Source organism: Taudactylus pleione, unplaced genomic scaffold, assembly GCF_031769625.1.
Source record: "Taudactylus pleione unplaced genomic scaffold, aTauple2 ptg000190l, whole genome shotgun sequence".
Lineage (NCBI taxonomy): Eukaryota > Metazoa > Chordata > Amphibia > Anura > Myobatrachidae > Taudactylus > Taudactylus pleione.
In genome coordinates this window covers 11,809-25,354 of record NW_028284592.1, presented here as the reverse complement: position 1 = coordinate 25,354, position 13,546 = coordinate 11,809, and the positions used below count along the sequence as shown (strand labels likewise).

The 13,546-nt window shown below is 40.7% G+C and overlaps 1 protein-coding gene across 1 annotated transcript in view; it reads left to right on the top strand.

Annotated features, from left to right (window-relative positions):
- The window catches only part of LOC148519328 (lysine-specific demethylase 4C-like), a gene marked incomplete at its 3' end in the record, with an annotated part of 174,882 nt that extends 162,084 nt beyond the window's left edge, over positions 1-12,798 (top strand). Inside the window, exon 7 of the mRNA XM_088476617.1 lies at positions 12,695-12,798. Coding sequence (XP_088332743.1) covers positions 12,695-12,798 — 104 coding nt within the window. The remainder of the gene's footprint in view (positions 1-12,694) is intronic.
- Between the last annotated feature and the right edge of the window lie 748 nt (positions 12,799-13,546).

Sequence of the window (13,546 nt, the reverse complement as noted above, 5' to 3'; positions counted from 1 at the left end):
ACATGCCTGATGGGAATAGATCTACCTGAGTGCGGGTGAACAACATAGGAGCCAGTTTCCATATGTCTGCATGTAGTGCAGCCGATGCATTTATAACATCCAGGTTTGCGAGTTAAAAAATTGGAACCCTGTGGATCTTCAAACGTAGAGATGTCATTATGTACCAGCCATTCTTTCAAGTTTTTACCTCTCCTATAACCCATCATAATTCTAGAAGAGTATAATGGTTTGAGGTTACTGTCAGTGTTGACTACTGGCCAAAGCTTTTTGACAGTAGAATTAATAAAGTTACTTGTAGTGTTGTACTGAGAGATAAACATGGTAGGTGGTTTGTGAAGTCTATCAGATGATCGTTCATTTTGGCTATCGTTACATTTCATGAGAACTCTGGACTTAGCTTTAAGAAGTTCTGCTTCATTATAACCACGGTTCAAGAATTTTTTCATCATGTAATCCATTTGTTCACTAGCCATCTTGCTGTCACTAGTGATTCGCTTAATGCGCAAAAATTGGGAGTATGGTAAACTCTTCTTAAGTGGTGTTGGATGGTGACTCTCAGCATGCAGCAAAGTGTTGCAGTCAGTTGGTTTTGTGTATAAATTTGTAGTCAAAGATGAGCCAGACCAACTGATGTTGACATCCAGATAATGTACATTCTGTGTGCTGCATTCATAGGTGAATTTGATGTGTTCATGCATTAAATTTATTTGTTCCATCGCTGTAGAGAATTGTGCCGAAGTCCCAGACCAAATAACAAAAATATCATCTATGTATCTGATGAAATATACAAGATGTTTGTTGAATTCCGGGTTTGATAGAAATAACATTTGTTCAATCTTGAACATATAGACATTGGCGAATGAAGGTGCTACATGGGACCCCATTGCGCATCCTTTCTTCTGCAGGTAGAAACCATTATCAAAGAAAAAATAATTCCTTTTGAGGGTTTTTTCTAGGAGTAAAATGAATAACTCAATGTTAGGTCCAGTATACTCATGTTTGGACTCCAAAAAGGTTTTCATGTATTCCAACCCCTGTGAATGAGGGATGCTAGTGTACAATGCCACTACATCAATTGTGCAAAGTAAAGGTTGTGTTGGTAGATCCTGTAATTGAAGTAATTTATCAATAAAGGAATTGGTATCCTTCAAAAAAGTAGGTTCACTTGTCAGTAAAGGCTGGACATAAAAATCCAAAAATTTAGATACTACACTAAATAAAGATCCTCTGGCGGATATAATGGGTCGTCCTGGCGGGGAAATAAGGGACTTATGTATTTTGGGCAAAGTATAAATCAAAGGCACAACGGGTTTGGCAGTTTTAAGATTCTGGCAAAAATTGTTATCAAGCCAGTTGTTGGAGATCGCATCATCAAGGATTTGATCGAGCTCTAGTTTATAGAGATTGGTGGGATCACTTTCTAATTTCATGTAGACTTGTTCATCGGACAGTTGTCGGTAAATCTCATATTTATAAGCGCCAATGTCTTGCAGAACCACTGCTCCGTCCCTTATCGGCAGAGCGAATCACAATGTTCTTATCATTACTTAATGCACGTAAGGCATGAAATTCGTCTTTGCTGAGATTAAAGTGTGATTTAGGGCTATGTTTGGTCTCTAAGGTGGCATGATGGTCTACCAACCTTATAAAGCTCTTAATGGACGCATTAAATGATTGGGGTTCAAAGGTGGATGTACTCTCAATCGGTCCTTTGGAATAGGCTGACGTGTCAGAGTTTTTAGTAGCATAAAATTCTTTAAGTTTTAGGTTACGGTGAAATTTCCGCAGATCTTGTTTCCAAAGGAAACTGTCAAATTTACATGTGGGCACAAAGGATAACCCTCTGTTTAAGAGACTCATTTCAGCATCAGTTATTGTTTTACTGGAAAGATTGACAAATATGTTATCTTTTTGTAGGGTCTTTTTCCTCGATCTCCTACCCCGCCCTCCACGTCGCGTGCGGGCCCTCCACCTCTTTGAGCACGCGTGGATACCCCTAAAGGGAGTTTCTGGGACACTGGAGTGAGAATGTTATCTGTGTCACTATGGGAAGAATTAGCGGCACTAGAATAATCTGTATCAGATTATTAGGTAGGTCTCCCATGTAGCACCTTCATTCGCCAATGTCTATATGTTCAAGATTGAACAAATGTTATTTCTATCAAACCCGGAATTCAACAAACATCTTGTATATTTCATCAGATACATAGATGATATTTTTGTTATTTGGTCTGGGACTTCGGCACAATTCTCTACAGCGATGGAACAAATAAATTTAATGCATGAACACATCAAATTCACCTATGAATGCAGCACACAGAATGTACATTATCTGGACGTCAACATCAGTTGGTCTGGCTCATCTTTGACTACAAATTTATACACAAAACCAACTGACTGCAACACTTTGCTGCATGCTGAGAGTCACCATCCAACACCACTTAAGAAGAGTTTACCATACTCCCAATTTTTGCGCATTAAGCGAATCACTAGTGACAGCAAGATGGCTAGTGAACAAATGGATTATATGATGAAAAAATTCTTGAACCGTGGTTATAATGAAGCAGAACTTCTTAAAGCTAAGTCCAGAGTTCTCATGAAATGTAACGACAGCCAAAATGAACGATCATCTGATAGACTTCACAAACCACCTACCATGTTTATCTCTCAGTACAACACTACAAGTAACTTTATTAATTCTACTGTCAAAAAGCTTTGGCCAGTAGTCAACACTGACAGTAACCTCAAACCATTATACTTTTCTAGAATTATGATGGGTTATAGGAGAGGTAAAAACTTGAAAGAATGGCTGGTACAGAATGACATCTCTACGTTTGAAGATCCACAGGGTTCCAATTTTTTAACTCGCAAACCTGGATGTTATAAATGCATCGGCTGCACTACATACAGACATATGGAAACTGGCTCCTATGTTGTTCACCCGCACTCAGGTAGACGTATTCCCATCAGGCATGTCCTAAATTGCATGAGCAAATTTGTCATTTACATCATCTGGTGTCCGTGTGGCTTAGCCTATATCGGCAAAACATCGTGCACAATGAGGATCAGGATGGCGCAACATCGCACGGCCATCAGACAAGCACTTGAAGGAAAGGACAATGATCAGCCTGTGGCGAGACATTTTAAAGAATTTAAACATTCACTAGCCACTTTGAGACACAAGGTTGTTGATCACGTACCTACCACCAAGAGAGGCGGTGACAGAGACAAGCGCTTGTTACAGTTAGAGGCACGTTGGATACACAACATGAATATGGTTACACCTTTGGGGCTCAATAAGATTATCTTTTGCCTGCTTTCTGTGAATCCTACCCATGGTTCCTGGTGGTCTCATGTTGTCATTTATTCATCCTCATGTTTTTTACAGTATCTGCTTATATTGATCCATTACATGTTCAGTCATTTGTCATTTTTCTGATAGGCTATTGACATTTTTCTGATAACTTGCCTGCCTTTGAGTTTGAGAAGTATATAACTATATGTTGTTGGACATTAATATTTCTTGTTTTAACTTTTTGATTGGTTCTATGCCTATTTTTGTCTTTGGACCTAGGTTCCACCCTATGTGTGTGATCTATGACCCACTTTAGAGGTCATGACTGTCGGAGAGGCTGTTGGTTATTCTTTAGGTTTACTTACATACTCACACTGGATAAGCCCGATCCCGTTCGATCTTGGAAGCGAATCAGTGTTTGGCCTGGTCAGTACTAGGGTGGGCGACTCCCTTGGAATACCAGGTTTTGTAAATCATACACAGGTTGAATTCCTTTCCAACTTTTGCCTCTCCCTACCTCTGTCGGTCATTTAGGTCTTTTTCACACTTTATGTGGAGAGGTCCTTTGCTCATTACAGGCTAATTCCTTTATAGGGCTGCACCATTGCCCCATTACATTATCCTACATGTATACACATTTATTTATATGTGCAAGGTTCTTTATATGCATCTCCGTAGTACAGGTGGCACCTGTACATTGTACAGGGTTTATTTTTCTTTTTTACCTCCAGGCTTTATTGGTTTGATCCAGCTTTGTTGCGGGACTATTGTTATATCCAGTCCTGTTATTCATTGCATCATCTTAAATTGTGCTGCGTTATTCCTTTACATTATGGACCAGATGACTACTGCAGTTTGTATGTTATATGTTGTATTAGTTATGTCTTGTTAGCACCTATGGATATGTTCACCTATATTTATTTGTATGTATATTCAATATTCACACTAGTTGGTATCTGGTGTACTTTGATGCACTTATCATATTGCTGGATTTCACTTGTTCATCATGTTGATGTTTATATTGTCTCCTTGGTGACCATTTGCATACACTCCGCCTCCTGCCCATTGTGTTTGCCGGTGGGTGGGCGTCATCCTTCTTAGCGTGACACGCCCGATGTCACGTGTAACGTGACGGTCCGGCCGCACGCTGATGACGTCATTCACCCGGCGACCAACATGAGGGGCGCGGATAGCACTTTACCACTGTTACACAGTCCTATAAAGGTATGTACTTTGTATCACTGTTGTATTCTTGATAAAAGTCCTCACCGACTGAAACGTCGAAATGTATACACCGTTTGTGTACCTGAGTCTTATTTACGAAGTCCTGTGATTGCCGCTGCCTTCTACATATCCATACATCAGGTTTTTTCACCTCAGATGGCACCCGGGCAAGTATAATTTGGTAATGTGGAGTGCCGGCTCCAGTGACTTTATTTATATAAAAAAAAAAAATATATATATATATATATATATATATATATATATATTATATATATAACTGCATTTGGCTCAGCATGCTCCTTCCTCAGTAAGGCAATGCCGTGGTGCTCGCTTCTAACAAATATTCAACATATATCCAGGTACAGCACTTGGCGGACTTAGTAATCAAAACAAAGACACTTGCTCCTTAAGCAATGTTTTGGGCTTTATTTGCCTGTCTTCAGGCTACATATAAATACCTGGAAACGGGCAAATAAAGCCAGAAACGTTGCTTAAGGAACAAGTTTCTTTGTTTTGATTACTAAATCTGCCGAATGCCGCACCTGGATATTTTGTTATAATTTTTTTTTTTGTTTGTTTTTGCTGGTGGGATTATCTGCTAGGGGGCACCAGCCAAAATTTTGCCTAGGGCATCAAACCTGCTAGGGCTGGCTCTGTCTGTACTGCTGGTATCCTGAATTCTTGTCTGCTAATGCTAATCCAGTTTGATCCATCGTCTCCTGCTTCCTGCATCACCGATTGTTAAGTATTGTCTTACTATAATATTGGAAAGTGTAATTTGTTTGCAGTTGCCATGATCAAGCTAGCTATTATATAGCTCCGGCTGTTATTGTCAAAAAACACAAGTTTAATTATACATTCTCCTTGTACTTGTATTTTGTGTTCTACTAATCATTAACCCTGTGATCACCTGTTTATTTTATAAATGCCTACTATCCTGAGTTTAAGACCTGGCGGCATCTCCATACCGATGAATGTGTCTCTGTTTTGGAAAAGGGCAGTTGTTATAGGCAGATGACCTCTGTATCGTGGTTCTAGAGTAGTGGTTGTCAAACTCTGTCCTCAGGACCCCAAAAGAGTTCTGTTCATTACTCACACATTTTAAAAGATCCACACGTGGAGCTAATTATTTCACTTGTGATTCTGTGAGGAGACCTGGAAAACATGAACTGTTAGGTTCAGTCCTCACCACAGGACCCAATGTTTTAGAGGTTTTATGCAATTGTTCAGGAGTATCATAACCGTTATGGAGGAAGTTGTCCAGAGAAGATTGCAAAGCCGGTTTCGCCTCTAAGGTAGCTAGAAGGTGGATATCTAATCTCCAGGGTTTAGTTGGAAGTTGGTCTGAACAAGGCTTAGGGAAAACTATTGGCAGCTGTATTTTGCTGTAAAGTAAATTTATCAGATAGGGCTTAAACAATTAGAGTATGACCTGTGGACAGCAGAAAAATATGTATAATCCCTACAGATGTGTTCTTATACACCTAACGACTAAATGCCATATGGTGTGACGCGCGCAGCATGACTGAGACTTTCCTATAGGTGTAGAGCACCATATTTTTCCCATCTTATTCTCATCGCAGACGCAGTGAAGCACCTCTCACAGTGTACTAGAGACACTAGGCGGCGACTTTAACCGAACAGGAATTCGTTTTTAAATACGTACAAAGTTGGAGATGAAACACAACGGAACATGGTATGAGAAAAACTGCTGCTGCTCACATTGGAGCCATTCTTACACAGATAATCAGTTGTCGAAGTACAAATGTCGCACATCAAATTGATCAGTGCAAAAAGCAATGTAGTATTAGCTCACATATGTTCTAATTATGTGAATAAGATGCACATTGTTAGCGAGAAAAGCCCTCGGAGTGGCAGAGTCGTCCGTGACCAGGCAACACCGTCGCGAGTTCAGCAACACTGTATTAGGACACATCTGTAACTGTACGGTGAATTGTTCACCACCCCTCCAACAGGCCAATAGAGGGATTAAACAAGTGTGAGGGACAGGCAGACACAGAAACGGTCCATTCTAGAGTTAATCACCACGTTAAAGTCCCCCAAACATAGCACAGACACTTTACAAATTTACTGGACTACCCTACAAAGCTTTCTAAAAATGATCAGTCGCTACTTCCTCCTTTCTCACAGGGCTGTTGGCAAAATAGCTTTTGGGTTACTGCTGGAAGGCTTGAGCAAAATGTGTTTCCTGCACCCTTACAGTGTCAACCTTATGTGTAGTAAAATAGCAGAGGGTAAGCCGCCGTTTGTAATATACACAAGCCAAGTTGCACTGATGCAGAGTACTCTTTCCTGCTATATAAAGATATCCCTGCACACAGTCTGTATGTGGAACTGCCAGCTGGCTGAAGGAGGGATGCAAGGAGCACTTTAGAGGTGACCAGCCACTGAAAGCCCAGATGTGGGAAACCTTTGGTTTCCTGTATGGCATCGGCCAATCTAGGAACCTGCTGAGCTTCTTGAAACAGGTAAGATACCGCAGGAATTCCAGGCATGCAACAGGAGGAGAAATGCAGCATGATGCTAGAATCTGGTGACAACATTCTAAGCAGAGCCAATGGATGCTGCTTCCAACATGCATTGAAAAACATAAAGAGAAAAAAAAGTGGAACATAGAAAGGGAGGGAGAGATGGAAAAAGAAGGGGCAAAAACAGGGGGGACGCAATAGCTAGCGAAATGATGAGTCCAATAGCGTAATAGCTATGTCTCCCACCAACAAACTTAAACAATGCAAAGTTTTGAATCATATTAGAGAGCTTCAGTAAAATAAACGGGCACAAGAACTGAACAATAGAAAAACCTGAGATGGACTCCACAGGAAATAGCAAAGGCACATATGAAATGGAAGTCCGAACCATGTTCACGATGAGGTTAGAAATAGAGAGAAAGTGGAGTAAGGAAAACCACTGCCAAATTCAAAAGGCCAGAGAGCAGTGTCAGTTTGGTCCAGCTATAGACCAGTCCTTCTGTAATGGGTGGCAGTGTTCCAGCGCTATGTTATCACAGGGGATCTTGCATGCAAAGAGATCTTTAAACTCCCTCCTCCAGTGAAAGAAGGACAGCTGTAGAACCATTGTGAAAAATGATCAGGTTAATGGGGAAGTCCCATCTGTATGGGATCTGAGCATTCTGCAGGGCAGATGTTACATGAACAAAAAAATTCCTCTTTGCCAACCTAACCACTTTCTAGAATGTCATAGTGTTGGAGGTTGGCCAGTACGGAGACAGTCAAATCAGATTAATGGATGCTCTGGGGACTGTTTTTTTTTTTTTCAAATAATAGTAATGTAATCTCCTAAGTGTATCTTGGTGACCCATCAGGTAATCAAGAAGCTTTAGGGAGGATATGCGTATGATCCAGAAGAAGTTGTGAATCCACTATGTCAGCTAGTAAGAGCCAGAATAACTTCATCACATATCTTAATGCTGTTTCTTCAAGATCTGTCTTTCATTTCTCAACTTTATCTCAGAGGGCTTTAAGTTCTGCTTGAGTTGTCTCAGAAATTAAATGGGATCACCAACTCCAAGACTACCAACTCCCACATTTTATTTTCCAAATATTCCATGCGGCCTCTGAGTGCATGAACATCATATTGCAGTTCTCTGATAGAGGACATTAATTCCAAGAAAGTTTCACTATTAAGTTCTCCCAGAAGTTATAACATTTTGTGCAGTGTAATTGCTGTATTCAGCGCAGGATCTTGGGAAGAGTTAATTAGTGTATGAATTTTAGCTGGTTGAGATGAGAGGCAGGTGTTTTGAAGAAATTAAAAGGTGGAACCTTTCTGTAAACTTTAGACTTTTTAGGGGAGTACTGTAGTGCAGCCTCTGAGGTGAAAATGCTGACTTGCACCAAGAGGTATATGATAGAAACTAGGCAGGGAAGAGATAAATCAAGCAAGTGGTGAGATGCCATAATACTTGAACAAATATAGATTTTTATGCTAGCAGGCCCACACAGTAGATAAATACAGGGCACCTCTATGGCCTGGTGAAACATACTAGGGGCTTTATTTACTAAGCTTCCTGGCAGGTTGCAGGTGAAAATTTTAAACACCACCCACAGTCAGTGTAAAGCACGTTGGGCTTTATACTTACTGCATGTGCCGTTTTAAATTTTCACCCGCAACCCGATGTGCTGCTTCGTAAATTAAGCCCAGAAAACACCCCCAGATAGGTAGGGCACTCAAAGAGCGAGGATGCACATTCCCAGACAGATGCAGGAAGGGAGTCTAGAATTGTAACACACTTCACTGTTTCCAGTCAGTGCAAAGAAAGTCTGCTTTCCACAGGCTCCTGCAATTACCAAGCATAAAGATTCCACCCTGGATAGGGAGTGTCCACCCACAAGAAGGAGATGTAACAAAATCCAGCTACTGGATCAGATCCCCAGTGGCTGCCATCTGCAAATTTAGACAACAGCTAATTATCACCTGTACAAGCCACAAACAGGGTGGCCCATGAAGTCTGATGGGGACTTCCTAACTGTTTATTAAGGACGTATGGATAATAAAGGGACACCAGGGAGAGTTGGAGACTGACGCGGCTGCCAGGAGAGTGGCCACCGATGTCAGGGCCTGCAATCGAGCCCTCTGACTTCCAGCAGGAGAGTAGGCTTTACCCACTGAGATATGCAGCGAAGAATGGCTCCCAACTCCTACTGTACAGGTGAGCGTAGTCCAGTAGTGTGGTGCAGGAAGACAGTATTGTCAGAGATGTCCCCATACTATAGTGGATAGATAGAATAGGTTGCAGTGGTGCAGGTCCATGCTTCCAGGACACACCTCATACTTTACTTTTTAACATGGCAATGGAAAGTAGAGATGTGTGCGGTCCCCCGTGTTTTGGTTTTGCCAAAACCACCCTTAAGTGTTTTTGGTTCATTTTAGTTTTGGATTTCTTTCAAAATGTATAAAAACTGCTAAAATCATGTCATTTTAGACCTTTTTTTGTTCCTATAGTGTTATTAACTTTCATTTCCAGTCAGTTTTGACCATCTCACAGCACCTGTATTCACAAGGGATTTCTAGCTCCAAGTCCCCACAGTTGCATTGCATGCATTCTCCTGTCTTTCTTGGAGCTCTAACATCAGTTGCTTCTGAGGCCTTTGCAGCAAAATTATGGCACTGGGTTTATCTATGCTTCTTGGTGTGCACCTCTTATACCCACTGAAACCAAACTGTACAACCCCAAGTTGCTCGATTACATGTTCTGTTGGTTGTTAAATCTCCTTCACAGTTGATGTGTTGCTCTCAAAGTTTTAGATGTTCTAAGAGTTTGTATGTCTATTCCTGACTCTCTTCATGTAACATGGTTTATCCATATCAATGGCAGTACTGTATTTTGGATATATCATATCACGGTGCTGCTGGCCGACCCTTCAAGAATGCTAACCTAAGAATCGCCACGCGTGACTTTACTGGTTACCTCAGCACATGTGGTTACTCAAACAGTCACTGCCACCAGCAAAGGAAGAACTTTAGTGCTAAACACAAGCCTTTGCCCTTACCTGCACACACAATTATGAACACATAGGAAAATGGGTAACATGGGTCACACGAGGCCTTGGGTCTAAGAACACAGAACCAGAATTTTAAGTATTTAATTCCAAGAATATCTTCAATTCTTATGTTACAAAAAAGTTACAAAGGTGATGATAATTTTAAAAGGTCACACCAGCTACTCACAATTTCAAGAAATAAAAGAAAATAACAAACAAGGGAAGAATCGCCATTCGGATCACCTCGACAGGGCCAAACGATGGCAGAAGTGAGGTCTCTTCCTAAAGATATGGTCGCACCCTGGTGTGACTTCGCCTCCTCACAAGTACTACCCCGTGTTTCATATCAACCACACATTTTTATACCCTTTCGCCGGCTGCTCTTGGTCACTCCCCCCTTGGGATAGTGTTAACTCTTAACCACAGAAGAAAAAAGTATTCCCTCCAGCACACTGCAACAATACCAGCAAAAAATACTTGAATCCTACATGATAATAGAAATTCAGAGGTATTAGTTGCATACATTTGCAAATATATGATTAAGCGCCGACCTTCTCTATACCGGCGTCCCTAACATATTAAGGGGTTCATATCTGAGGCGCAGGGCACCCCAATAGAATCCAACCAAGGACCATCCCCAGGTCACCACACGAAAAGGGAAAGAAGGTGATAGTGAAGAGTAAAGTATAGATGTGTAAAGATAATCAATAAGTGTTAATATAATAAGAAAAATTAAAATTACTTAAATAAACAAACAGATACTTTTTCATCACCTTTCTATGTGAATTAAGTGGTGATGCCCTGACAAAGGCCCAGCCAGAGCAACTCCTTTGGCCCCACGCTCAAACGCTTACCCCAAAATAATTAATGCTACCTAATAGTAGCACCCACTCTGGGTCATATAATTACATATTAATGTGCTGCATAATAACAGCACATATATAAGCCGAGAGCTGACTCACCTAGGAGGTACCCCAGAAACCTCCAAATGGCACTATATGGACCAGCACATCCTCCAAATGCTGGCTCCCTTCATGCCTCTCAGAACTTAATCATATATTTGCAAATGTATGCAACTAATACCTCTGAATTTCTATTATCATGCCGTGTGCTGGAGGGGAATACTTTTTTCTTCTTTGGTTCAGAGTAAACCCCGCCCTTTACAAGCACCTGTGCAATATCATTAAGCTGATGTGAGCGACCACTATATTTTTTATTTATAGTGTTAACCCTTCACAGATCAGAAATAATTGTTTAGGTGACTAACACAGGGTATCCTGGTAACATGAACAGAGTTAATTTAGTTAATTTCTCACTCCATTCTCACTCCATCCTGTTTGAAGTTCCGAGACCAGGCCTGTGTCAACAGACATGTACAATTCTTACAACTGGCTAGTAAAAAGATTTGTCACCTTGTCTCTCCTTGGCCTGTAAGCCTGACAACCTGTAGGGTTATAAACAGACCCCAGTCTTCGATCAGTGTTCCAAGCAACAAAACCATGCATATTAACAACTTGTACATTAGCTATAAGTAAACATTAGCCAGTCAATTACCTCCCTGCCATCTGCCCTACAATTTGGAAGACCTACTTTTTCTACACAATATACAGGAATAGGTGCAGATGAAGATGACCTGTTCATAACCAGGATTATGTTGCACATCAGATATGTTTTCATGTTGTGGATTTTCAGTAGTAACTGAGGGGCTAATTCAGCAGTACACTGCTGAATAGATTCCCGATTATCGGGAAACTCAGCATGCACAGGACCCATTCTGCGAGTGTGCAGAATGGGTCCTGCTCACACGCACGCTAGCCCTTGAATGCATCTGCTTCATTGACAGGCAGAGGCATTTAAGGGGCGATGTAGGGGCGGGGTCAGCTGGCATTCCCGGAAACTGGGTATGTCCGCCCCGTTTTCCAGGAGTGGCCAGCCCAGGGACTGTATTGTTGTACGCAGTCTGTTGGGCTCGCAAGCCGACCAGCCTGAGTTAGCTGAGGCTTACTCAGCTGGCTGGCCGGCTGCCCACCCGGCGCGGTCCACCATCACGACCAACGATGGTGATCCCAGCACTCCTTCGCAGTGCTGGGATCGCAAATGCAGCAGGGGATGTCATACACCTCCTGCTGCATTTGCATGATTGCAAGGATCGCACTGCAAAGCTGCCTGCGTGCAGCTTTCAATTTTGATCCTTGCTGAATCAGGCCCTGATTCTTCACAAGTAATCTTGTTTCAGTAGTTAAAATAAATGTTAACTGACCAGTGATGGATTTAATTTTTTTTTATTTGTGATACTATAGTGTGCTTTTATTTTATTTGTTCTTTTTATTAAAATTGCTGTCAATACGTTTTATCAATTTGTTTTGATTTTTTTGTTTTGGTTTTTTTTTTTTACATTCGGCTTTAAATATACATTGAGTGACTCATTTTGTGTTTTTTAACACAAACATTTTATTCCTACCTGTGTAAATGTATTTGTAATATTATGCATAAATATATAATTTTAAGAGCTTTTATAGTGGTATTTTTTAGTTTTGAGTTTTAAATTAAATGCCTAAAAATGTTATAGTATGTTTGCATATATATATATATATATATATATATATATATATATATAACTTTTTTTTTTTTTTTTTTTGCTTTTGCCATGTAGGTTTCTTTCCCAGTAGTTGTCAAGGATGTGATGCTTTCCTACGACACAAAATGACACTTATATCTCCTTCAATACTAAAGAAGTATGGAATTCCTTTCAACAAGGTAAATTAGAAATGTGGGTTAGATTATTTAATATTTTGGCTGTGAGGTTCCGTAACAGCTTGACTCATTATTTTTCCACGTGATGTATAGGTAACCTCACGTGATTAAATATATGCTTAATTTACTACTGTGGGCATCCATGTCTAATGTCATTGCTGACTGAAACTACGCAAATGAGGGTGTTGAGAGGAGTATAGGGCTTGTATGCCCCTGAGGAAGTCTCCAGAAAGATTTAAGGACTCCAGTATTCAGATAATAAACTGACAAAATCACGAGAGGATTATAGCAGAAATGTTCCTGATAAACAGATCCCCTCATATTATCTGTAGCTTGATTCCCTGGCATGAACAAAGCTTTATTGTAATGGGGCAGTGTAAGGGGCACCTAGTTCAGTGTTTGGGTCAAACTCTTGTCATTTATTTTTAGTGCAAGTCCTTCAGGCACACTTCATCTGTTTGGTTCCCACTGTGGAGTTCTTTACACAGCTTCTCCCTCTTGCAGAAACACATGAATTATAGGGGAAACAGAATCATAGTGCAGTATACCAAACATTCATTTAAACACCCTGTGTTTCACTGCACACAAAAAGAGCTTAAAATTGTGAAGTAATGTCCCCAAGAGTTATGAAGGCATGTAAGGAAAAGGATAGTGTCACACTGCCAGAGATGACAAATAAAAAACAACAACAAATACCTTCTCTATCTCCTGATTAAATCCCTTTTGCTTAGCAAAGACACTTTCCAATACA